General features: G+C 45.8%; 1 protein-coding gene across 8 annotated transcripts in view; it reads left to right on the forward strand.

Moving 5' to 3' along the window:
- Positions 1-25,781, forward strand: part of LOC137429537 (protein-methionine sulfoxide oxidase mical3a) — a 272,059-nt gene that overhangs the window by 238,008 nt on the left and 8,270 nt on the right. For all 8 annotated transcript variants that reach the window (XM_078778013.1, XM_078778017.1, XM_078778019.1 and 5 more), the window contains 2 exons: positions 4,109-4,208; positions 25,383-25,456. In XM_078778013.1, coding sequence (XP_078634139.1) covers positions 4,109-4,208; positions 25,383-25,456 — 174 coding nt within the window. The remainder of the gene's footprint in view (positions 1-4,108; positions 4,209-25,382; positions 25,457-25,781) is intronic.

The raw sequence follows: 25,781 nt of genomic DNA on the forward strand, positions 1-25,781 counted from the left end.
GTTTTGGTGAAATTTTGTTGCTTTATTTTTAAGTGATAATTGTGCCCGGGGGGAACTGATGATTTGGGGGTGTGAGTTATCTGGTTTGTTTATCCAAGTTGGCCGGCAAAGAAAGTTTTCGCTGGGTTCAAACTTTCTTTCTTGAAGGGGGGGGGGAGTGTTACGGATTTGTGTGAATTACTATTCAGGTCTTTGCTTATTAATGTGTAGTCGATTAAAGGTTGTTGTGATTAAAGGGTCAGGAGCCCTTCTGGGGAAAAGGAGACCGGAAACGGAAGAAGAAAAGACACGAGGTCCGGGAGAAGCGGCGATTCTCTTCTTCTTCCTCGCCCAGCGCCGAGAAGAGCGGTATCGATATTGAGCAGCGTGGGGAACGCTGCGTTTACAAGCCCGTCTGGCGAGAGGAGTTACCGGGACGTGTAATTACCCATTTACACGTCAAGTCGCCGTGGGTTCGTGCACGGAACCAAGCGTCCGGCACAGTTCGCCTCACCGTCTACAAGGACGCGTACGGGTCGCACCTTGGGCCTCGCGCGCGTTGCAAGCCGCGCTTGGTTTTGCCCCGTTGCTTGGCAAGGAGGTGTGCGCTGCAGCAGCTGTCCCCGGTACGAGACGTGCACGTTTGGAGCACGTCCGCCCGGGGTTCGTTCAACCGCCCGTGTGCGGAGAAGAGAGACATTGTGAGGGACAGTGACCGTGACCCAAGTGGTCGTGAGTGGGGACAGGGGGGGACACATATGTAAGATGGCCATCTTCGTAATATTGATTGTGGATTGTTGATGGTTGTTGATTGCTCGGGGAATAGATTATTGATTACTCCGGATCCTTGGTGTGGGGTTTCTTATTGACTGGAATTCATATTGATTGCGTTACGAAAGCGTATAAATCATAGATCTTTCTGGCGGAGTTCCTCTCACGGTCCGGGGGTCACCGAGACCAGGTAGTCACAGGGAGGACCACGTAACAATACAAAGATATCCCAATCTCGATAGACAATGCTGTTGCTCCCAGCTTGCTCCCAGCTTTTTCTGACTGTGGATGACTTCATCAAACTATTTCTTGTATGCTACTGAATACTGGCACAAGGTGTCCTTTGCTATTTTTTACACATTGACAATAAATTCAGCGTAAAATATTTCTTAGTATCGTAGCCAATAATTATGTATTGGTACCCTATAGATGTAAATTTGGATTGCTATTGAAATTCATTCAATCGCCATTGCCCATAATGTCGAACTCACCGGTCTCACCATCCACCAAACCTTGGCGACAGTTGGTCAAAACTGTCTCTGTGTGTGGATCACACTCATCTGCTCCTTTGCTCTTGAAGGGTGGGGTCACAATGAACACTGCTCATGCTTATGATGACTACCCAAACCATGACTTTGAAGAAGAGGCCAATATCCCCAATCCCTCTCTTCCTGTACCCATCCTACACCTCCTCACTGAAAACATCCATTAGCATGTGGATTTCGCTCCTGCCAAGGTATGGAGAAATTGCTAGCCTTTTTCCCTCCTCCACTGCTAATAGTCCATGTGGCGCGAGTGTCCTGATACGGTACTCAAAATTTTTATCTGCTTTCTCTGCGCTTTTCCTGGTAATTTTCTGAGGGCTCTTTGTCCGCATGATGGAAAATGATCACTATCACCTGGGTTCATGAGAACTGATGCTCTTCATCAAAGAAGAGTCAGTCTTCTCCATAGATCATCAATGTAATGGTATTGATAATTACAGCAGACCTCAAGATTCATCTTTTTTCTCACTCTCTGATCTCTGCCCATCAGTTTTACTTCTGCCCAGGACACTCCACCTTGAAGATGCTGCTGCATCTGTGTCAGAAATGGCTGGATGCCATCAGTCTCAAACAATTGGTCAGGACTATTTCACTGGATATCTTTATATTTCATTCTGTCTAATGCTCCACCCTGATTTCCAAAGCGTTACCTAATGTTATCTAGGCTCATGGACTGGTTATCAGGTTTCTTGCAAGCAGCAGCATGTGACAGAATACGAATCCACGCTGTTCATCGAGAGACCTGTAAGTGTACTTCAAGGTAGTGTCCCGGAACCAAACGTGTTTCTGATGTACATCAATAAATGTTTTTGTCAATGGGAAATTAATTACATTACTTTTCAGGCCACGATCACCTTGTTCCACACCCCTCCGCCACGAGGCAGGTTGCGGCAGCATCCTCTAATGCCGATCTGGAGAAATTGTTCAACTGATCATCCACTAAGAATGTGAAAAAGAGACCTTTTTCCAGTGCAAAAGAGATTCATATTCTCTCTTTGTTCCTCCATAATAGGATCGGCAGGCAAATTACCCACTTTATTTGTTTCTCAACCTCTGGGAGATGTTCAGGTTTTGGAACTCCCGAACCTCACTATCACTGATAACCTATCTTGGGTAGATCATATTCCCGCTCCAAAGGTGGCCACCGTCTTGGAATTCTCTGTACAGCGAAGTCCTTGCTCTGCTGTCCTCAGCTTTTTACGGTGTACAAAGCCTTAATCCGGAGTGTCATGGAACTTGTCCGCTCACTGAACTGGTACTGCTGATTATCGTCTTGATCCATTTTGGCCCTGAAATCTAATGTCTTCTGTATCATAGGAATCTCGTATTGGAAGCTGATTATCAGGATCTGCGCACTCCTCACTCTCGGCAGATTTTGTAGCATTACCATTTCTAACTGACTTTATTCTGGTCTTGCTCCTCCTGCCCTCTCATCTCTGCACTTCCCCTCCATGTTGCACACATTCTTCCTGAAACACTATCCTTGTTACCTCACACAAGTCTCCATTCTTTCATACTCCTCTTTTCACCCCTGCGGAACTACTTCTGAGTCCTTTGTCTCAAGCTCTCTCCTAAAGGATTTCAAGTGTGTTTTCCATTGGCACCTCATGGTCTCTCCTGCTTTTCCTTGCCTTGTGCTGTGATTAATCCGTTTTTTGTTGTGCCTTTAATCTTTTCCCTTTGTCCTATTCTGTCTGCTGATCCCTTTCCCCTGTGGTTCTGCTATTTTCTGAGTTTCAATACCTGTATTTAATTATATAGTTATTTGCTGGCTGGGGGAATGGACCAGCTTAAGTTGCAGGTACGAACTTGTAAATAACTATCGTTTTCTATGTACAGAAAACTACAAAATGCTATAACCAATACAACTATTATTACAATACTACTTTAATGGCTCTGATTATTCCCATATACTCGTAGGGTTGCCAAGGAAAAATGTTGCTGCAAGCCTTTCACGAACCAGCTGGCCAAGCCGGACATTCAATTGAAATTGCCATGAAATGTAATCGGTGTGCCGGCGATCATGCGCCTCTTCTGGGACGCCCTTCTTAACGTCCATGTGATTGGGCGGTGCACTTTATGAGGCAACACCCTGGCTGCAAAATACCAATCAAATAGTTCTTACTTGGGTTTAGAATCAAACCTAGGATAGACAGTTCAAAGGGTACACCGCCTCTGCGCCATCCTGCGGGGCCATGTGACGTACTGCACTTTCCATGTTTTATCGATAAGAGTATGGAAAGTCAGACAATCGTTTGATTGTTTTGAGCAGTGTGTTCAATAACAAAATGATTAATTTCCTTTGGTTGAAAAATATCGTTTTCCAAACAGCCATCACAGGAGTAACACTGTGACGTGCCATTTCGGAAAGGCTCTCATTGTTGTGACAGTCCAGGGACTAATACGTGTCATCAATTGTGTTATCACAATTGTGTTAAAATAGCATTTAACCAACCATATTTTACCAACAATTATGCCTGTTCAAGTCAGGTCCATAATTATAGGTAACTAAAATAATGATGGAAATGAAAGGTTTGTTTTTATTTGGTTAGAGTACCTGCTATTTTAATGGTCCCACCCTTCATCACAAGAGAGACCAGCTTTAATGGCATCAAACATTTAAAAGTTGAAAGTTATTTGGGGAACACCTGGAGAACCTGGCTTTTTCATCCAAACAGACAAACGTGTTTTTTCCAGAATGTTTAGCGTCGTCACGTGACGGCAGTTGTGCAGATTAAAAGTGACCCCGACAATGCAGCTCATTTAATGTTGACACAATGTGGTTTTGATGAACTGTGCCTTGTCATCTGCAGGTCTCAGCAAAAATGATGACCCTCAGCTCATGCAGGAGTGGTTCCGACTTGTTCAGGAGAAAAATACTCTTTTCCGCTATGAGTCCGAGCTCATGATCTTGTAAGGCAACCACTGTGGCATTGGGGGCCATTTATACTTCGGGTTTAAAGTTTGGAAGCAATACAATTTCTGAGTCTGGTGTGAAAATATTTTATGCTATATAGTATGAAGTTTATGAGTTTTAATAAGTTGGATAAGAATATATTTATTGCAGATTAGAACCAAAACTTGAAACCTATTCAACATATTGTTACTCGGCCATTGCTGTAATCAAAATGGATACCCTTCATCTAAATATCAAGGAGTGTAAAGTTCAGATTTTCTTTCGAATGATGACAATTTCATAATCATAGGCTTAAAAACAAAAAGCGACAAGTGTTTATGTCTGTGAAAATATGTACACCTGTATATGAATGTATAAGTCTGTGTATGTATGTGTGTGTATATTGTTACGGACACGACTTAAGATGTTGTGATGGGCCGAGCGGAATGGCCGCCGTGTTCGCACAGTTTACCCGATTCCACCCGACGTTGACCAAATCGCGCTATGCTAAATCAATGAAGGAAAGGACACGACGACTGGGATAAATGAAACGACGCAAGGGGTACAGTTCTCAAGACCTCCGGAGGAGGATATAATTGGTGGGGGGGAAAAGGGGTAGATTACAAGGTATGAGGTAAAGCACAGAAGAGATAGGCACTTAGACACAATCTTATCTATCCCAGACAGACCACAGACAAACGGAACAAGACTGACTTACACAGGGATTGATGGCAGGGAAGGACAGGCAGTCGATAGCGCAAGGTGCACCTTGGCTCAGGGACAGAATCAAGGCCCGGTCCAGTCCAGAGATGCGGGGAGGTATTGCAGCGCTCGGAGGTGGCGTCCTTCTCTGTCCAAGCTGAGGGCGCATCTGACGTCACCTCCCTCTTCCTGCGCATGCTCAGCGGGGAGTGACACGCCCTCGGCTCGTTGGCTCCGCCCCAGATGGAATCGGTCCGCCGCTTCTATTGGGTGCGGGGGGTTACTGGGCTCCGCCCTTGACGAGGAGCTGACAGCGAGCCCCTACGTGGTAACCCCGTCGAGCACATGTTCGATGGCGGCTAACCAAGCCGGAGTGAGGACGCGCACTCCCCGCGCCGCCGCCGTTGTTGTTGCTGTTGTTGTTGTTGTTGTTGCTGAACCGTGAGGAAGAGCTGCGGGGAGGTATTGGGAGGTCCTAAACTTCCTAACGGTGCCATACAATCACATTCTGGTGCAACGAAGAGTCAGAATTAATGGAAACGAGTCCTTAACTGACATAGACTAAGAATAACTAGCAAGATGTCCTATAGTTGTCTACGTGAGATGCGGTGGACCTGGATGCGACATTTAATGGGGGAAATAGGGGAAGGTCGGGTCTACAGAGTGTTGTTTACAGAAAATGGGACTAGGGAATGGGGGATTGGGGATAGTTGGGAAGTATGGAGGAAATAGGGGAATATTTACAAGCGGATATGGATGGAGGCCAATCTCATATCCGCAACATTGCACCCTTCTCTACCTCGGGGCGACCCGACCCGATAAATTTTTACTTACTTTAGTGTGGCACTCAGATGTAGTTCCCTCTACTATTAACTCAACCCTGAGTGCGACAGTTTTACAGATGTTCACAAATGAGTAAATATGTCCCCCTGCGACGTTGCACCCTTCTCCTCACAGAAACACACCCACAGGATAACCGAATCGCGGAAAGCATCCTCAAACTAAACATACAGCCGGTAGGGAGCATTATTTACACAAGACTGATATTTACACTACGATCCAGGACCTGTTCTTTGAGGAACACATGCAGATGTTATGCATAGAGAGAGCACGCATGCCAGCATCGATACACCAACCCACGAGTGCCCTGTGGCCCTACAGCCTTTAATAATGTGCAGAGCACCCCGTCCAAGCACCAAAAGCACCACCCCATACACACAGTCAGCACCATCCGGTGCACCAATAAAGTGTTCATAGTCACCGGTGGTGTCGCAGCCGGCCGATGTTCTGCCGCTGGTCTTGCCTTCCTGGAGTGCACTTGGCCTTCTGGCTTCTTTAAAAATAAAGAAAGGCGCCAACCGCGTCCATTTCTAAATTGTGGCCGTCAGGGGGGCCAACTAAAAGTGGTTCACCTGTATGGCATAGGTGCCACGTTGACCCAGAGGTCCATCAACGGGTGGTGCTTGCCCGCAAAAGAACTGCGGTCCATTGTGGGCGGCCACAAAAATTGCGGTCCATATGGTGTATCGATCCAGGCAGCAAGCAGCGAAAGTACAGGCCCACAACTGCAGAGCCAGCACCTCTCTCTCCTCTCTCTCTGCCCCAAAGCCAGATCCTCGGAGGTGGGAGACAAAAGAAAACAAGTGAGTAAGGTGGTAAGGGCGCAAAAGTGCATGCAATGTAAGGTAATGCACACTGGGGGCACATGGGAACCAGGTGAGACAGGTACGTTCCTACCGTACGCCCCCCCCCCCCCACCAGGTAACCTACATTGCCCCTCCCTTACCCCTTACTGTATCCACAAAACACAACACTACCCATAAACATCTACTTTACACATCAACAAACGTCCCTACTGTCTTCCCCGTTCCTCCCATAAACCAAATTCGTCTTCTCTCCCTCCTAACCAATCAAATTTGCCATTTCCAACTCTCATCAAAATTTGCCATCTCCAACTCAACCTCAAAATTTGCCATCTCCAATTCATCATCAGTCCCTCCTAAGGAGGGAGAGATGGAATCACCCCAATGTCTCATCCACGTCGTGATGCGTCTCACAAATCCAAACAGCAATTCTCACTTCCTGCAACACAAAACAAAGAAAACGCAGGTGTGGAGTCATCATCACCACAGGTAAGTGGCTGCGTATGGTGCGACAGGTTCATCAATCCTAACTATTTCCTAAATGACTTTAACAACTTTACATTACCCGGGGTCTTTCCCTGCCAATCCATTGGCCAACTTACACTATGGGTTCTAAAATCCAATTCCCATTGACCAAACTGTGGTGCTTCTCAATTTGGCGTCTCACTCCCCCGATTCATCTCCCGGTGCCCTCGCACAATTTCTGGGCTGTGGCGTGTAGCTCTCCCAGCAGGTCTACCCACCTGCACACCTCCACCACTGTAGTTGCCACCCGAGCTTACCTGCTCCTCACCCTAACCTAACTAACTGGGGAAGGCCCTCTCGCACTCTCACCCCCTCAGTGCCCTCTCTGGCACGGGCTGCCCGATCCACACCCGGGATCCTCAGGCACCCACTGACACTAACGGCTCCCAGAGCCCACCTGCGGCCTCACCTGGCCGACATCCTCACAGTGGTGGAGTGCCCAAACCAACTACCCACACTAACAGGCTACACGCCCAGCCATTTCCACAACACTAATGCACCCATCCACAATACCATTCTGCAACCGCACCACAAATGCCAATATCCAACCACAATTTACCTATACCCTCTACCTAACACTTACACTACCCGCCCCGGGTACTCGTGAAAGGGGTCCACTCTTCCCCCATCCACACCTTCGCACCATGCACACCACTCCGTACCACTTACTCCAACTCTCTCCACACCACTCATTCCAATACTCCATGTATTCCACACACCTGTACTTGCACACCTGTGCTCTCATACTTGGTGCCGCCTGCACCCTTCTCTTCCCTAAGCGCATTCGCGCTGATCCACAACACTCACTACTCATACACTGCTCCACACACCTGTCCAGTTCTCACACAGCATCATCTCATCTAACTACTCCCCTCTGAAACTTGCGCTTCTCCGTCTTCCCTTACACTCAGCGCTCCCACGTCATTATCAAACACTAAGCTACTACGTCCCCACTACAGGTATCAGTCACTATCTAAACCTTAACGTTACCTAATGTCATCTTCGCTAGATCCCTACACACAATATCCTAACCCACCCGGGCTAGTTTTCACTGCCATACACCCCATAAACTATTGCGCATTTGCCCCATCATGGGAAGGGTGGCAGGGATGCCACCCTTACCCACCGTCATACGGCGCGAGTGGGACCTTGTGGGACCACCTCGTATGTGAGTCGTTGCCCGCCTGCCGGACCCCGTGCGTCGCCCCTTGCGGGGTCAGCGCGGGGCCGAACCGGCCGGGCCCCCACAGTACATTACCCCCAAGGGGCTCCCGTGCCTGCCCTGTCCCTCTAAAAACTACCCCTGTTGGTGTCGATGCATGGGTCACGCTTCCGCAACCCGCTACCCATTCCATACCACCACAACCTTGCTCACTCACACCTCCCACCTCTCCCATCACCGGACCCTCTCGCTCGCATCCTCGTTCCATACCCTCCGGACCAGCCATACACCTCACTCTTGGCCTCTCACGAACATCCGGGTCCATCTCGACCCCCAAGCTTATTAAATCACCTGGCGCATCATACGCACGACCATATTGGTCACCACTTACACCGGGTCCTCTTTCTCTTCGCTTCTCCTCCATCACCTGCGAATCCCTCATCCGGTTAATGAGCACATCATCACGATCCGAACACAGACTTTGGACCAATTCTTTTACTTCCTCCTTTATCTCTTTCTTATCCTCTCTCCGTCGCTTCTTAATTTCGCTCACCCCTTCTTCCACTTCTTCTAATTTCTGCTTCACCTCCTTCATCTCCTCGTGCGCCCCCTTAAGTTCTTCCTCTAACTCCACCTTATTTTTGTCTATGTGCTCCCGCACCTCTCGCTCTTTAACCTCCATCACCTCTACCACCTTGTTCATTTTCCTCGTCAGGTCCTCATGTACCGTCTGACACTCTTTTTTAATTACCCCTACGTCCTTTTTCATCTCCTTCTGTGTCGATTTTAAACCCTCTATTACCGCTGTGTTCTTCTTTACCTGGTCCCCCAACTCCTTTTGTCCCACTGTCAGTTGTTCTACTCCCAGCGTCAACTCCTCTATACCACCTTGCAATTTTACAGTCCCCTTTCTCACCTCCTTCTCCATGCGCTCCTTACAGTGCCTCACCTCCTTGCGCACTCCTCCGACCTCCTCACTCACACCTCTTCTGATCTCTTCTCCCATCACTTGCATCTCCTGCCCAGATGCCACCCTCATCTGCTCCATTTCCTCCCTGTGAGCATCCAATTTAGTTTCTACCCCCATTCTGACCCCCTCTATCTGCTGCCCCATTTGTTTAACTTCCCTTTCCGCTTGGTCCCTCATGTCCCTCAATTTGCCTTCCATACTGTTTTCTAACCCCTCTAACCCCTTTTTCATCCCTTCCATTTGATTCTCTTGAGCGGCCATTCTGTTTTCTACCCCCGTTAACCCCTCCTCTATTTCCCCTAATCTATTGTCTAATCCCTCAAATTTGTTTCCTAATCCCTCTATTCTACTCCCTAACCCTCCGATCTGGGCCCCCATGTCCTCCCTCAATTTCTCGCTATTGGACCCCATCCTTTGTTCTAACCGTTGGCTATTGGCCCCCATGTCCTCCCTCAATTTCTCGCTATTGGACCCCATCCTTTGTTCTAACCGTTCGCTATTCTGGGCCATAAGGGCCTTCATTTGTATTAAAAAAAGGTTCAAATCTACCAGTGGCGCTGCTACGGTCGCGGGCGCGGTCGCCGTAGCCATCTGCGAGGCGCCATTTTGCGCGCCCGTAACCTCGTGCGCGAGGACGCCATTTTGCGAACCTGCCGCCCTCGCTGCTTCGCTCTCCTCATGTCCCTCAATTTGGTCCTGGATCGACCCTGCCTCACTCTTCTCTACCGGAACCCAGCCGTCTTGAGCTGCCATAGCGCGACTTTCAAAATTCGGGTTTTTGTAAAACAAAACAAATTTCGGTTACTTGTAATTTTGAGCGCGTTAAGCGCGCTTCGGGTCCGATCTCACTCCTCGACACCAGTTGTTACAGACACCTCTTAGATGTTATGATGGGCCGAGCGGAATGGCCGCCGTGTTCGCACAGTTTACCCGATTCCACCCGACGTTGACCAAATCGCGCTATGCTAAATCAATGAAGGAAAGGACACAACGACTGGGATAAATGAAACGACGCAAGGGGTACAGTTCTCAAGACCTCCGGAGGAGGATATAATTGGTGGGGGGGAAAAGGGGTAGATTACAAGGTATGAGGTAAAGCACAGAAGAGATAGGCACTTAGACACAATCTTATCTATCCCAGACAGACCACAGACAAACGGAACAAGACTGACTTACACAGGGATTGATGGCAGGGAAGGACAGGCAGTCGATAGCGCAAGGTGCACCTTGGCTCAGGGACAGAATCAAGGCCCGGTCCAGTCCAGAGATGCGGGGAGGTATTGCAGCGCTCGGAGGTGGCGTCCTTCTCTGTCCAAGCTGAGGGCGCATCTGACGTCACCTCCCTCTTCCTGCGCATGCTCAGCGGGGAGTGACACGCCCTCGGCTCGTTGGCTCCGCCCCAGATGGAATCGGTCCGCCGCTTCTATTGGGTGCGGGGGGTTACCGGGCTCCGCCCTTGACGAGGAGCTAACAGCGAGCCCCTACGTGGTAACCCCGTCGAGCACATGTTCGATGGCGGCTAACCAAGCCGGAGTGAGGACGCGCACTCCCCGCGCCGCCGCCGTTGTTGTTGCTGTTGTTGTTGTTGTTGCTGAACCGTGAGGAAGAGCTGCGGGGAGGTATTGGGAGGTCCTAAACTTCCTAACGGTGCCATACAATCACATTATGGTGCAACGAAGAGTCAGAATTAATGGAAACGAGTCCTTAACTGACATAGACTAAGAATAACTAGCAAGATGTCCTATAGTTGTCTACGTGAGATGCGGTGGACCTGGATGCGACATTTAATGGGGGAAATAGGGGAAGGTCGGGTCTACAGAGTGTTGTTTACAGAAAATGGGACTAGGGAATGGGGGATTGGGGATAGTTGGGAAGTATGGAGGAAATAGGGGAATATTTACAAGCGGATATGGATGGAGGCCAATCTCATATCCGCAACAATATATATGTGTGTGTGTGTGTAAATATATAATATACTAGCAGAAGTACCCGGCATTGCCGGGCGGGGGCGGGGGCGGGGGAGGGGGAAGGGGAGGGGAGGGGAACGGGGGGAGAGCGAGCCCCTTGGTAAAGCGAGCGATTTTTTTTTTCATAGCGTCATAGCGTTCATAGCGTTCATAGCGTTTCATAGCGTCATAGCGATTTTTTTTTTCATAGCGTCATAGCGTTCATAGCGTCATCGCGTCATCACGTGATCGCTCTGAGCGAATCAGCGCCCACCTGCTCTGATTCCGTTGATTCCGTGCGCTGAGGTAAATATGAATAAAAAATATGGATCGTCAAATATTTTGAGTTGGGCCATGTTCGTCCCAGGCTCAATGGCCATGTCTATGCCAAATATCAAGCACGTAAGCCTCTCCGTTTAGGAGTCTATCGGTAACATTACACACACACACACACACACACACACACACACACACACACACACACACACACACACACACACACTGTGTTTTATATGTATAGATATGTGTGTGTATATATATATGTTCGTGTGTGTGTGTATATATATATATATATACAGTGGGGAGAACAAGTATTTGATACACTGCCGATTTTGCAGGTTTTCCCACTTACAAAGCACGTAAAGGTCTGTAATTTTTATCATAGGTACACTTCAACTGTGGAAGACGGAATCTAAAACAAAAATCCTGAAAATCACATTGTATGATTTTTAAGTAATTAATTTGCATTTTATTGCATGAAATAAGTATTTGATCACCTACCAACCAGTAAGAATTCCGGCTCTCACAGACCTGTTAGTTTTTTCTTTAAGAAGCCCTCCCATTCTCCACTCATTACCTGTATTAACTGCACCTGTTTGAACTCGTTATCTGCATAAAAGACGTCTCCAGACCGTCTCCGACCACAAAGACCGCAAAGACCGACCGCAAAGCCGTCTCCAGACCTGTCCACACTCAATCAATCAGACTCCAACCTCTCCACAATGGGCAAGACCAGAGAGCTGTCTAAGGACATCAGGGACAAATTTGTAGACTTGCACAAGGCTGGGATGGGCTACAGGACAATAGGCAAGCAGCTTGGTGAGAAGGCAACAACTGTTGGCGCAATTATTAGAAAATGGAAGAAGTTCAAGATGACAGTCAATCTCCCTCGGTCTGGGGCTCCATGCAAGATCTCACCTCGTGGAGCCTCAATGATCATGAGAAAGGTGAGGGATCAGCCCAGAACTACACGGCAGGACCTGGTCAATGACCTGAAGAGAGCTGGGACCACAGTATCAAAGAAAACCATAAGTAACACACTACGCCGTCATGGATTAAAATCCTGCAGCGCACGCAAGGTCCCTCTGCTCAAGCCAGCGCATGTCCAGGCCCGTCTGAAGTTTGCCAATGACCATCTGGATGATCCAGAGGAGGAATGGGAGAAGGTCATGTTGTCTGATGAGACCAAAATAGAGCTTTTTGGTTTAAACTCCACTCGCCGTGTTTGGAGGAAGAAGAAGGATGAGTACAACCCCAAGAACACCATCCCAACCGTGAAGCATGGAGGTGGAAACATCATTCTTTGGGGATGCTTTTCTGCAAAGGGGACAGGACGACTGCACCGTATTGAGGGGAGGATGGATGGGGCCATGTATCGCGAGATCTTGGCCAACAATCTCCTTCCCTCAATAAGAGCATTGAAGATGGGGCGTGGCTGGGTCTTCCAGCATGACAACGACCCGAAACACACAGCCAGGGCAACTAAGGAGTGGCTCCGTACGAAGCATCTCAAGGTCCTGGAGTGGCCTAGCCAGTCTCCAGACCTGAACCCAATAGAAAATCTTTGGAGGGAGCTGAAAGTCTGTGTTGCGCAGCGACAGCCCCGAAACCTGAAGGATCTGGTGAAGATCTGTATGGAGGAGTGGGCCAAAATCCCTGCTGCAGTGTGTGCAAACCTGGTTAAGAACTACAGGAAACGTCTGATCTCTGTAATTGCAAACAAAGGTTTCTGTACCAAATATTAAGTTCTGTTTTTCTGATGTATCAAATACTTATTTCATGCAATAAAATGCAAATTAATTACTTAAAAATCATACAATGTGATTTTCAGGATTTTTGTTTTAGATTCCGTCTTCCACAGTTGAAGTGTACCTATGATAAAAATTACAGACCTTGACGTGCTTTGTAAGTGGGAAAACCTGCAAAATCGGCAGTGTATCAAATACTTGTTCTCCCCACTGTATATATATATATATATATATATATATATATATATATATATATATATATATATATATATATATATATATATATATATATATATATATATATATGTATACATATATGTGTGTGTATACATATATGTGTGTGTATACATATATGTGTGTGTATATATATATGTATATAGTTTTTTTGTTTGTTTGTTTTTTGTTATATCGGAAGATTTGCAGCTCAGTATTCATATAAATTATTTATTAATGTCTGACATTTTGAGAACAAGCTAGTTCTCTTCCTCAGAGGCATTAAGAGCTGTGGTGACACCGTGTTAGGTTCCATTGGGGACGGTTTGCGTCGTGGATTGGTCCAAGTCCTCGCCAATCACATGGCTCCCTGCATTCAAATGATTTTTTTGTTGTTGTTGTATACAAGATCGAGGCTCGTGAAAGAGCTAACATTAATCACACAAAAAGTCAAACCGACACATAAAACACAAAATAAGGGGAGCAGTAGACAAGATGGGGAGAGAGGGGGAAGGACACAAACACGACATTTGAGAGCAAGGACATCGAGAGAAATGTGGGAGGGAGAAGGCTTGGGGGGAGGTGGGAGAGGTATAAAACATATGAACACTGCAAGGACTTCCAGGAAAGAAGTTGGAATTTAAAAAAAAGTGTATCTGGGGTGAATTAGCAGGGGTAGAAAAGATCAAGGTTTTGGATGGGGGAAGATAAGAGATGGTGGTGAACAGTTGTTTTAAAGACCTGGAGGGAGGAGTGGGATTGAATGGAGTGGGGGAGTTTGTTCCAGAGGTGGGAGAAAAGGGCAATGAAAGAGTGAAGGTGAGCAGAGAGCCTAGATTTTGGCAGTTTAACCATAAGAGGGTTGCATGCAGATCATGTGCGACCTGTAGGAATATTAGGGGGACAGAGCACAGAGAGAGCTGGGGGAGCAAGGCTGGAGAGGAGTCTGTAGAAGACAGAAAGACCACCAACCTGCCTGCGGTGAGTGAGTGAAAGGCCCTCGGAGTTAGCTTCATCGCAGGAGATGCCAATGATTCTGAAAGCTTTGGTTTCAACAGCATGAAGCCGAGCTAGGTGTGAGGCAGGAGCACCGGCCCAGAGGGGGGAACAGCATTCCATTGAGCTGCGGATGAAAGCCTTGTATGTGGTGAGGAGCTCAGGTGTGCCAAGGAAGGACTTCGCACGACGGAGGATGCCCAGTCGGCGACTGGCTTTGGAGGCCAGCTTGGAAACGTGGTTTTCCCAAGAAAGATCATGGCAGATAGTGAGACCCAAAAGCTTGAGCGACAGAACTTCTTGTAGAGGATTGTTGAGAAAGTAGATGGGAGTGTTTTCCAGTCGGTCTTTTCGGAGAGACATAGTAAGAGTGTGAGATTTGTCAGGATTGAAAGACATGTTCCACTTGTTTGACCAGTCTATGATTTTGTCCAGGTCTGCAGAGAGTGAGGAGGCTGCAGACTGCCGATCTGAGGGATGAGGAATGGAGCGGCAGATAGTGGAGTCATCAGCAAAGAGATAGAGAGGCTTTTCCATAGAGTCGGAGAGATCATTGATGAAGACCAGAAACAGCACAGGGCCCAGAACACTACCTTGGGGAACTCCAGCCAGAACAGGAAGGGGGAGATGAGAGAAATCCATCCAGGGCCACACGTTGCCTACGACCAGAGAAGAAGTCCGCAAGCCATGAGTGGAGATTTCCATGGATACCATAGCAGGAGAGTTTGGTGAGCAGAGCTGGGTGCCAGACCATATCGAAGGCACGTGATATGTCAAGGGAGACAGCTCTGATTTCCTGTTTGGCATTGAGGACGTCCATCCATTGTTGAGACAGCAGAAGCAACATGTCCAGAGTAGAATGACCTGGTCTGAATCCAAATTGATAATCAGAGATCAAGCCATTGGAGAAGAGGAAGGATTTGATGTCAGAAGCGATGATTGATTCAATGACCTTGCTGATTATTGGGAGCAGGCTGATTGGTCTGTAGTTGCAAGGATCTGTATTTGCACCTTTTTTGTAAAGCGGTCATGTTTGCTGATTTCCAAGATGCTGGCAGATGACCTTGAGCAAAAGAGAGGGTGAAAGAACAGAGAGAGGGTGAGATCGAGCGGCAGAGCAGGATTTTAGGACCCATGGGCTGATGCCGTCTGGTCCAGTTGCAGAATCAGAGTCGAGGATTGACAAAAACTTATCCACCTTGTCAGGAGAGAAGGACACACAGTCCAGGAGCAGTTGCGTTTGACTGGGAAAGGTGGGAACAGAGAGAGATGGGTTTGGGACACAAGATTTTGAGGCAAACACAGAGTTGCGACATTCGGCTTTGTCACGTGCGGTGTCAACTGTGTAGCCATTTGAGGTAAGGGAGGGGATGGAGGGGGAACAAACACCAGAAACGGCTTTGACCAGACGCCACCAGGATTTGGAGGAAGGAGACAGGTTTGAGAGTTCAATCTTGAGTGTGGAGAGATAGTGCTTCCTGGCACTCCTGAGGGTAGAAAGACACTTGTTCCGAGCTTGGTGGAAGGAACTGAGATTGCCTTCAGTTGGATTTGCCTTCCAAGAGGCAAAGGCAAGTTGTTTCAGGGCAACAGCCTCACCACAAGATTCAGTGTACCATGGATGGGAGGAAGGGTAAGACAACTGAAGACGAGATGGGATAAATCTGTGCATGAGAGAGAGCAGTTTGCTTTGTAAGAATTCCCAGGAAGAATTGATATCAGAGGCAGTAGAGATGGGAGACCAGTCCAGATGATTGATGGCTGCTTGCAGACCATGCCAGTCAGCCTGAGTGAAATTCCAGACTCGTCGGCGCTGAGGAGGCTCTCTGAGAATGGCCAGAGCGATGTCCACTTTAACAAGCACATGATCAGAAGAACCGATTGGAGCAGAAGAAGAGCAGCAGACATTTGCAGGGAAGTTTGTCATAACCAAGTCCAGAAGAGAAGATACTCCATTGAATGAGATCCGGGTTGGGAAATTGACAGATTGTGTCAGTCCCAAAGAGTCGCAGAAGTCCTTTGCTGAGGTGCCATGGCTGGTGAGAGAGGAATCCACACCCAGCCAGCTGGCATGATGACAGTTGAAGTCGCCACATATGAGGAAGAGAGAGTTTGGATGAGTTGATCGAAGTTGGTCCATGTTGTCCGACAGCGAAATGTAAATGGAGTCATCACTGTTTGGAGGACGGTACAGAACACATATGAACAAAAGGTGGGAGCGGAGAGGAAGCCGTAGCCAGAGGTACTCCTGGGGGTGTGGTGGAGAGACGGCAGTGCAAGGAGAAGAGAGTTTTTGATAAAGATAGCCACCCCACCACCAGGACTAGGCTCAGGTCTATCATACTGGAGGAGGGAGTAACCAGGAAGAGATATTGAGGAATCAGAAACATCTTGAAGGAGGAAAGTTTCTGTTAAGCAGATCAGGTCTGGATTGTCAGAAGCAACCTGAATGGAGAGATCAATCAGGTTTGAGCGAAGGCCCTGGATGTTTGAGGTCCATACCGTTAATGAGGAGAGAGGGGGAGCATCGTGTGCAGGACAGGGGAGGGGAGGGGTAGGGTCAGACGGAGGATGAGAGGGGGAGGTAGGGAGAGCAGTTGATAGTGTGTCAGAGATTACAGAAGAGTTACAAGAAAGGGAAGGATGAGGAGGACGAAAGGTTTGATGGTGATGGGATGAGGCACAGTGAGGGGTTGTTTGAGGGGGGGTGGGGGGGAGCAGAGGCAAGTAGAAGGTTGGGGGAGGTGGAGGTATGAGATAGAAGGGAGAGGAAGTGGGGAGGAGGCAGCTTTGAGGAGGAGGTGGGAAGGGGGAGAATTTGGGAGGGATGGTTTTGGGGGTGGGGGGATTTGAAGGGGAGGGGTTGGGGGGGAGTTTTGAATGGGAGGGGGAAGGGGGGAGTTTAAGAGGGGAGGGGGGAGTTTAGGAGGGGAGGGGCAAGGGGGGAGTTTAGGAGGGGAGGGGCAAGGGGTAGATTTGGAGGGGAGGGGCAAGGGGGAGATTTGGAGGGGAGGGGCAAGGGGGGAGTTTAGAAAGTGGATGATTAATGAAAGACGAACATTTTTAACAATTTGGGTTTATTGTTATTTTCAAGTTAGCGATCCGTTTAAGAACGATGGAGGAGGGGTGGAATGAATTTGAATTTAGAGCATGTAGTGATTTAGAATTATAAGAGACTAGCTGAGGTACCCGGCTTCGCCCGGGTTGAATAAGAATAATACAAATATATGATGAAAAGAACATGTATATTTTAGAGCAATATCACAGTACATTTCCTACATGACGTTTTTTCAATTTTCAATTTCTCAAAACCTCTGGGTATACAACATTTCTGGTTTTCTTACGTGGTGCCAAGACATAAAGATTGCTTGGTTTTCCAACCCTCGAGCAGCCCACGTACAGCTGGCCATGGGCAAACACTTGTTCTGTGAAGTTCAGGCCTACAACCTTCATTGATTGCCCCTGCGCCCTGTTGATGGACATAGCAAAACATAGCCTGATGGGGAACTGAAGCCTCTTGAAGGAGAATGGAAGGTCAGGTGGAATAAGTGGTATCCTTGGAATGAATACTTTCTCTCCTCTGTATTGTCCTGAGAGGATGGTTGCCTCTAGGACATGCGGCATCATTTGCTGAATTGTCAATCGTGTTCCATTACACAGCTTTGGTGGATCAAGATTCCTTAGAAGCATGATTGGTGCTCCCACCTTGAGAATCAACCTGTGTGTTGGGAGTCCTTGAGGCTTACGACTGTTGAGAAACTCAGTTGGGAGGTTTACTGCCTGATCTGCATGTCACTTTGGCAAGAGAATCATAATTTCTTTCATGACCGGGCAGCGAACGTCATTATGTGCAACATTACGTCACTCCTACGGACATGAAAACATTTGTTTTCCTTAAAAATATATTTAAAATAAATAAAATAGTACATAAATTAACAAGAAAAGAAGCTAAAAAACAATTTAAAATACAATAAAAAGCACATTAAAAATATATAAATATGTACGTACAGTATACTGTACGTACGCGCAACCGCTGATTCTCATTCAAAACAGAGGCGACGTACAGCCTTTACTGTGTCTGTGTTAGCCATGGGTCCGAAGAAGGATAATGCCAGTGTTTCCAAGCGTAATGTGGTTACGATGGACGATAAGGTAAATCTGATTGAAAGGTATGGAAAAGGTGGAAAAGTGTCGGTGATAGCGCATAGACCTTATCGCGAATCGGAACCGCAATGCGTCTGGGATCGGAAAGGGGCAATAGCGCCGCCACAAACTACACCATGGAATTGCAGCCGGCCCGGTTTTTTTAACCATTGATATTAAAATAAAAAGTAGCCTATAACCAACGGAATTTTATGCTGATTCCGAATCTGTGTCTAAAACTTTTCTCCGATGTGTAGTTCTTGAGTTATAAGTGGACATCCAGACAGACACAGACACTCCTCCTTTATTTATATAGATTGAATATTTTTTTTGAAGTGGAATGAGTTGGAGAGGAAATTGAAAAGAGCCTTTTAAATAGGAAGAAAAACAGCATGTTGTAATATACCACTGAATAAAACACTGCAGGGGAAAGTTTAAACATATTTAAACAGAACCGTGAAGAACAATCTTATATTCACAAAAATACCAACGGGGAGAGGGAGCCTAGAGGGGACAACCACGAGTCACGTGAACAGGGGAAAAGGTGGAAGGCAAGGAGATAATGGGGGCGGGGTCAGACCGCGCACGCGGACAGAAGCACACGATGGGACAACTTCACACGTGGAGAATGGGAAATAAATGTTGTTGTTTTTTTTGTTTTTTTTTGTTTGTTTTTTAGGTGAGGAGGTGGTTTAAAACGTTAGACAAAGAGTAGATGTTCGGGGAAGTTTGGGGGAGAAGGGAAAAATCTAAGAACCTAGCATAAACAGCGAAGGAAGGAACAAACTTCGACGGGGGACCGGGGAAGCCTGAGGCAAGGCCGCACACACGCGGCAAACAGAAACGATTAATTTATGAAAGATTAACAGCGAGAAACTTCCTGGGGACACACTATAGGTTCACACACCGAAAGATAAATACAGTTTCGACAAAATACAATTGTGAACAATGACTTAACTTTGAAAACGTGGAGAACGTGTACAGCTTCGAAAATCTGTGCCGTCGCCATCAAGATCTCGCGAGATCTCCAAACTTTTGTCATTGTCATTGTCACGCCGTCAAGATCTCGTGAGATTCTGTCACTTTTGTTGACGTAATTGATTCCGTCGTGCTTTGTATGTGGGGTGCGAGTTGATGGAGTTTTAACAGGAGCACCAAGCCGAGATCATCTCGTGGTTCACCCTTTATCACCTTGATGGTTGGTTATACGTGAGGATAGTGGGATAATGTTATGGGAAATTAAGGTGGAAATTTTTACAGTATTGATGCAACGGGAGAGCCATTAAGGCTGTTTCAAAGCCATGCAATATGTTCTGCCATTTGTCTTATCTGTAACGGCTTCATAATTCATCCATATAATCATACTAAAATACCCAATATGGTGTCTGTATGACGACGATACATTTGATTGTTACGTATCCAATCTCAACCAAACTTGACAGGAAAACGAAGGATCACATGATGGAGGTTGTAGCGGCACAATGTCACACCGTTTTAAGGTCTGGTGAGTGTGGAGGATGCTACCATTTGTTGAGAAAGTCACAGATGAAAAGTGATCGGTGGAATGGCGCTTTATTGGGTTGAAGGATCCATTTGCTCTCTGAACATTTATATTGCGTATTGATGAGACTGAGCACAGCCTCGTAAATGACTGTGCTTCTGTTTGTCCTTCAAGAACAAATTCATTTGGAACACTTTCTCTGGCATCAAATAACATTGTGAGCATTGATGACTTCCCACGTGACCTATCAGTTCATCATTTTTAAAAAATACAAAATCTATGCTCATGGAATACATGAGGAAGACAGAGGAAAAAAAAAAATTTGAGGATTTTTTTAATTCATATTTTCATGATATTCATTTTTTTGGAAAAAAAATTTGGAATTCATGATAATATGATAATTCATCTATCTATAATTCCAGTAATCTCTGTCTGTACGTTTGTACGTTTGTACGTTTGTCTGTTTGTCTGTGACCGCTGTTTCTCGACAACTACCGGTCCGATATACTTGAAACTTGCCAGGTATATTGCTGGGGACCCGAGGATGTGCCTTTTCAAGGTTTTAAATTAATCGGACAAGTACTTACCGAGCTATGGCGATTTAGCCGTTCGCCGTTCGCTTTGCCGTTGCGAATGGACCAAACCATTCATGTAAATAGAGGGGGGGGGGGGGGGGTTCTGTGGTCGTTCGCTTTGGCTTTGCGAATGGACCAAACCATTCATGTAAATAGAGGGGGGGGGGGTTCTGTGGTCGTTGCGAATGGACCAAACCATTCACATCGAATCATCGAATCACATCGAATGGACCAAACCGTTCGCTTTGGACCAAACCATTGCATGTAAATAGAGGGGGGGGTTCTGTGGTCGTTGCGAATGGACCAAACCATTCATGTTTTTTTTTTGTTTTTTTTTGGCAAGGAACGGGCACCCACGTACGGGCACGTCCTAGCTTATATATAGTACGGGCATGCCCTAGTGATAATAAATGGAAAAAATCATGATTTTTTGATATTCATGGAAGACAGAGGGCAAAAACGCTACGTACTGACAGTGGGGCAATGGACGTGACAAGGCACCAACGAGACACCTGAGGAAGGAGAGTGGTTGGAGAGTTTGGCATGGATATTAGCAAGGTGATGTTTAATTTCTTGTATAAAGATGAACACACACTTGTTGTGAGGTAACTTCAACAGGATAGAGAGTGCGTATTTATTCGGCTGTTGTGATGGAGGTGACTTCCACACAACATTCTGGGCCTGCATTTCAGAGTTCTTCAGGTACACCTGTGTTTCGTTCCGTTGTGATAATGCGCTTCAAGACGGTTCCGCATATCCGCAGCCGTTTTCAATTTTCTGCATGTGTCAGTTGCTTCTGTTTCTGATGATATGACAAATTTTCAGGAACACAACGTGCAGCCACACAATGCGTTATTCAGTCTTCATTAAGCTTAGTCTGGAACCGTATGAGATGCAAGTATCGCAGCGATGCTGCAGATTGATTGACGTCGCTAGTTGTGAGCAAGGGTCTGCACAGTGTGTATAGTGTCGCGGTGTGTCGATGGCTGTCCACTGCATTCATAATCTTCAATGGGTTCACATAATTCGGGAAATCGTATGTGCCACTCAGATAGCAGATTTGCTTACAGCATCCGTTTGTTTACACTTCACGCCTGGTGTTGGCTTGGCGGTTAGGGTGCCGGCTTGGGATCCTGGGTTCGAATCCCGGTCGATCGCTGAATTAACACCAGGGGGGTTGGCTCAGCCTGTCATCCTCACGAGGTCGGCAAATTGAGTACCAGTTCACTGGTAATTCCCTGTGTGTTGCCAGAGGCGACTAACAGGGTTGGGGGCAGGAAGGGCATCCGGCCATAAAACATTGCTTCAAAAAGGGGACCTAGGTGCCCAAAAAAGGTCCAACCCGTGCTCTGCGAGGGTAAATGGCCTCTAAAGGTGGTTCTTTTTCTTCTTCAACCAGTCTGTAGACGACAATTCACACCAGTAATGCTTCACACATTTGATAACTGGGCATTGCTTACATTGTGACTATTTCACCTTCATTCAACCAACAAACAAATCAATTGCGGAGTGTCTGGTTTATATTGTGGCGGCTTGCTATTTATTGCCAATTACGTGACGCCTTTGATTAGTCATTCCAGATAAAATGTAAGCAGCTGTAGTAACTACACGTCCTGGACCCTTTTTAATCGGTCCTTCATTAATCTTCATTTTATTTATTTATTTTTACTTTATTAATCCAACTAAAAACTAAATATATCATTTGATATTTTCCTATTTCCTTGCAAATTAGAATTTGCTTTTTAACCCTTGACGTGGCTTACTAGCAAAATTATATGAGCCCCTCTTTAACCTCCCCCACTCACTCCACCCGCACACCTTTCTCTTTATTTTTCCCTCTCTCTTATTCCTTAACACCCCCACTCCCCTTAGCTTATTTCGTTTACTGTTGGCCACTTTGTTGAATATTTTATTTTTATTTTGCGTTACGAACCAATCAGTTCAAACATATTTAGTGTTTATACACTGATGTTGGAAATTGGAGTTGGCATGGGCTCTTTGTGACTTTGTACATTGAGTGTTTCAGTTTAACACATTGCTTAACACATATTTAACACACTAGTACACCCGCTCACTACGGGAGCGGTAGGAAGGTTCATTCCTCTTTGGGGTATATACAGTCACGTGAAAAAGTAAGTACACCCCATGTAAAGTTTTGACTTTTTCAACATATTTCAACAAACAGCTATTTGATCTTCATTTCAACAACATTGATAGATAAAGGTGATATAATATAACAAATATCATGAAACATTTACATTTTGTCGTCCATTGCATAATTTAAATAAACATAAATGCAAATTTCGCATGTGGAAAAAGTAAGTACACCCCATGAAATGTTTTTAAAATCTTTTTAACATATGTAGACATATCAATATTTGATCTTCATTTAAACAGTATCTTGAGATAAAGGTGATCTAATTGAACAAAAAACAATGAAAAGTTGACTTTGCAATAATTTAATCAACAAAAAATTGTTTCTTGCATGCACAGTTCGTTTCAAATCCCCCCACAACATCTCGATGGGATTTAGATCCAGGCTTTGACTTGGCCATTCCAGAACCCTCCATTTGCTTCTTTTCAGCCATTCCTTGGTGGATTTACTGGTATGTTTAGGGCCATTGTCATGTTGCAAGGTCCACCTTCGGTTGAGCTTCAACTTTCCGACAGATGGCCTCACATTATCCTCAAGCACCCTCTGGTACAATGAAGAATTCATAGTGGATTCTATGATGGTGAGCTGCCCAGGCCCTGATGCAGCAAAGCTGCCCCAAACCATAATATTTCCACCACCATGCTTTACAGTTGGTATCAGGTTCTTGTGGTCAAATGCTGTCTTTGGTTTTCGCCAAACATGTCTAGTGGTACTGTGGCCAAATAGCTCTACCTATGACTCATCTGTCCAGAGCACATTGTTCCAGAAGTGCTGGTCTTTGCCTCAGTGTTCATTGGCAAACTTTAGTCTTGCCCTGATCTTCTTTCTGGACAGCAAAGGTTTCCGCCTGGCACACCTCCCATGTAGATCAAATTTGTGCAGCCTCTTTCTAATGGTAGACTCATGCACTTTGACATCAACAGTGGCAAGAGCTACCTGTAGGTCCCGTGATGACATTCTGGGGTTCTTAGAGACTTCTTTCAGCATCTTGCGGTCTGCTCTCGGGCTGAACTTGCTGGGGCAGTCTGGCCTGAACAAGTTGGCAGTTGTTTGGAATTTTCTCCACTTGTAGATGATCTTCCGGACAGTTGAATGATTGATTTCAAATTGTTTGGAGATCTTTTTAAATCCCTTCCCAGACTCGTAGGCATCCATGACCTTCTTTCTGAAGGCCTCAGAGAGCTCTTTTGATCTCGGCATGGTGACACTGCACACTTCAACAACAAAGAGCAAACCAAACTAAATGTCTGAGGTTTAAATAAGACAGGTTCCTCCAAGATCCTCTCTAACGATGTTCTAATCATTTGCACCTGAGCTGGTGCACCTGATTCTAATTTTAGGTATTTGAAGTAGTGATAAATGTGGGGGTGTACTTACTTTTTCCACATGCGAAATTTGCATTTATGTTTATTTAAATTATACAATGGACTACAAAATGTAAATGTTTCATGATATTTGTTGTATTATATCACCTTTATCTATCAATATTGTTGAAATGAAGATCAAATAGCTGTATGTTGAAAAATGTTGAAAAAGTCAAAACTTTACATGGGGTGTACTTACTTTTTCATGTGACTGTAGATTACAGTCGATTCATGGTCGGGTCTCAAGAACTTTGGGTGTGTGTTCATTTACCAAGTTTCTTGTGGAGAGATCGCCAAGAGGTTGAAGCATTCGAGCAAGCATTCCATTCAAAACCGTTAAGGAATGGCTGGTTTGTCTTATGGCTGGTGTTAAGGAATGCCCAAGTATCAAATGAGTACTTTGGCTAGCTAGCTGCTTGTTAAATGAGCACAACCCAGGGTTCCTCCCTTTCAGTTTTGTGTTAAACAGCAGGAGCGAGTTTCAAAAGTTTGCTGTGAAAAACACCATGTTAGCGGCAGGAAGGGTCATGTTATTATTAACCCAACCCTTGTGGGGTATATAGAGTACCGTAGATTTTGGCTCAGTTCTGGAAGTAAAACTTACCTTACGGATGTCGGGATTCCTCCAAATTTATTTATTTAGTGTTATAAAAAGCATTAACGACTGTTTAAAAAGCTAATCATACGTGTTTGTGGTTTATTTTTACTTCCGGTAGAGACCGTTGCTCCCACGCAAACGCCATGATAAGCTATTTATAAACGTTGACTTGACGTTTGTTCAAGGAGGAAACATCCCTTGGGGAGGTGGGATATTATTGAAATTAATATTGTTTTGTAATAACATTAATATTATGCTATTATCATTAGTTTTGTTATTAGAAGTGGCCCTGGAAAAACGCCACGATAAAGCTAACTTAACATCGATATACACCTCAACACCTAACCCCATTGACGGCAATGGCGGGGAAAACCCGCTCGGGGGAGAAAACCCCCTTTGGGAGGGGGGCAAATTAATGCGCTGTAACCTTCATTGTGTAACCCTTAGTCATCCTGTCAAGTTTGGTTGAGATTGGATAAGTAATGACCGAATGTATCACGGTCAAAAATTCAACAGACAGACACCAAATGGCGTATTTTAGTACGATTAACACATTTCACATTTTAACACAGTTTAGCTCATTTAACATTGTTTTGTGGTTTTTGTAAAGGTAAAGTTAGCTTTGTTCTCCAAACACGAGGGAATTTTTGTCTGTGATTTTCTGCAACCAGTGCAAGAGAGCTTGAACTCGAAGACCGGCAGAGCAGACTTCAGCAAGAGCTCCGAGAGCGCATGGCCGTGGATGGTAAGGGATACTTTATTCTGCCTTCACTAACAAAAGACACTTTGTGATTTGACCTCCCATGTTTCATTCTTTCCACTGTCTGTTTCTCAAGGCTGTAATTGCATCAAATGTTTTCAGACATTGTTTAAGTACTTTTAATTTGAGTTGGAGGAAATATTGTAGTCACCAGTGAGTTAACTCTCACTGCACAATAGAGCCATCACATGCGTCGTCTTTGTACCCACAATAATTAGCACATCAAATAAACTCGCTGTCTGTTTCATTTGGAAAGAAAATAAATTATATACTCTCGCTATTGATGTAATTCCTTCTACAAACAAGCTTT

The sequence above is a fragment of the Myxine glutinosa genome, chromosome 1 (genome assembly GCF_964187855.1).
Source record: "Myxine glutinosa chromosome 1, kmMyxGlut1.1, whole genome shotgun sequence".
NCBI classification, from domain to species: Eukaryota; Metazoa; Chordata; class Myxini; order Myxiniformes; family Myxinidae; genus Myxine; species Myxine glutinosa.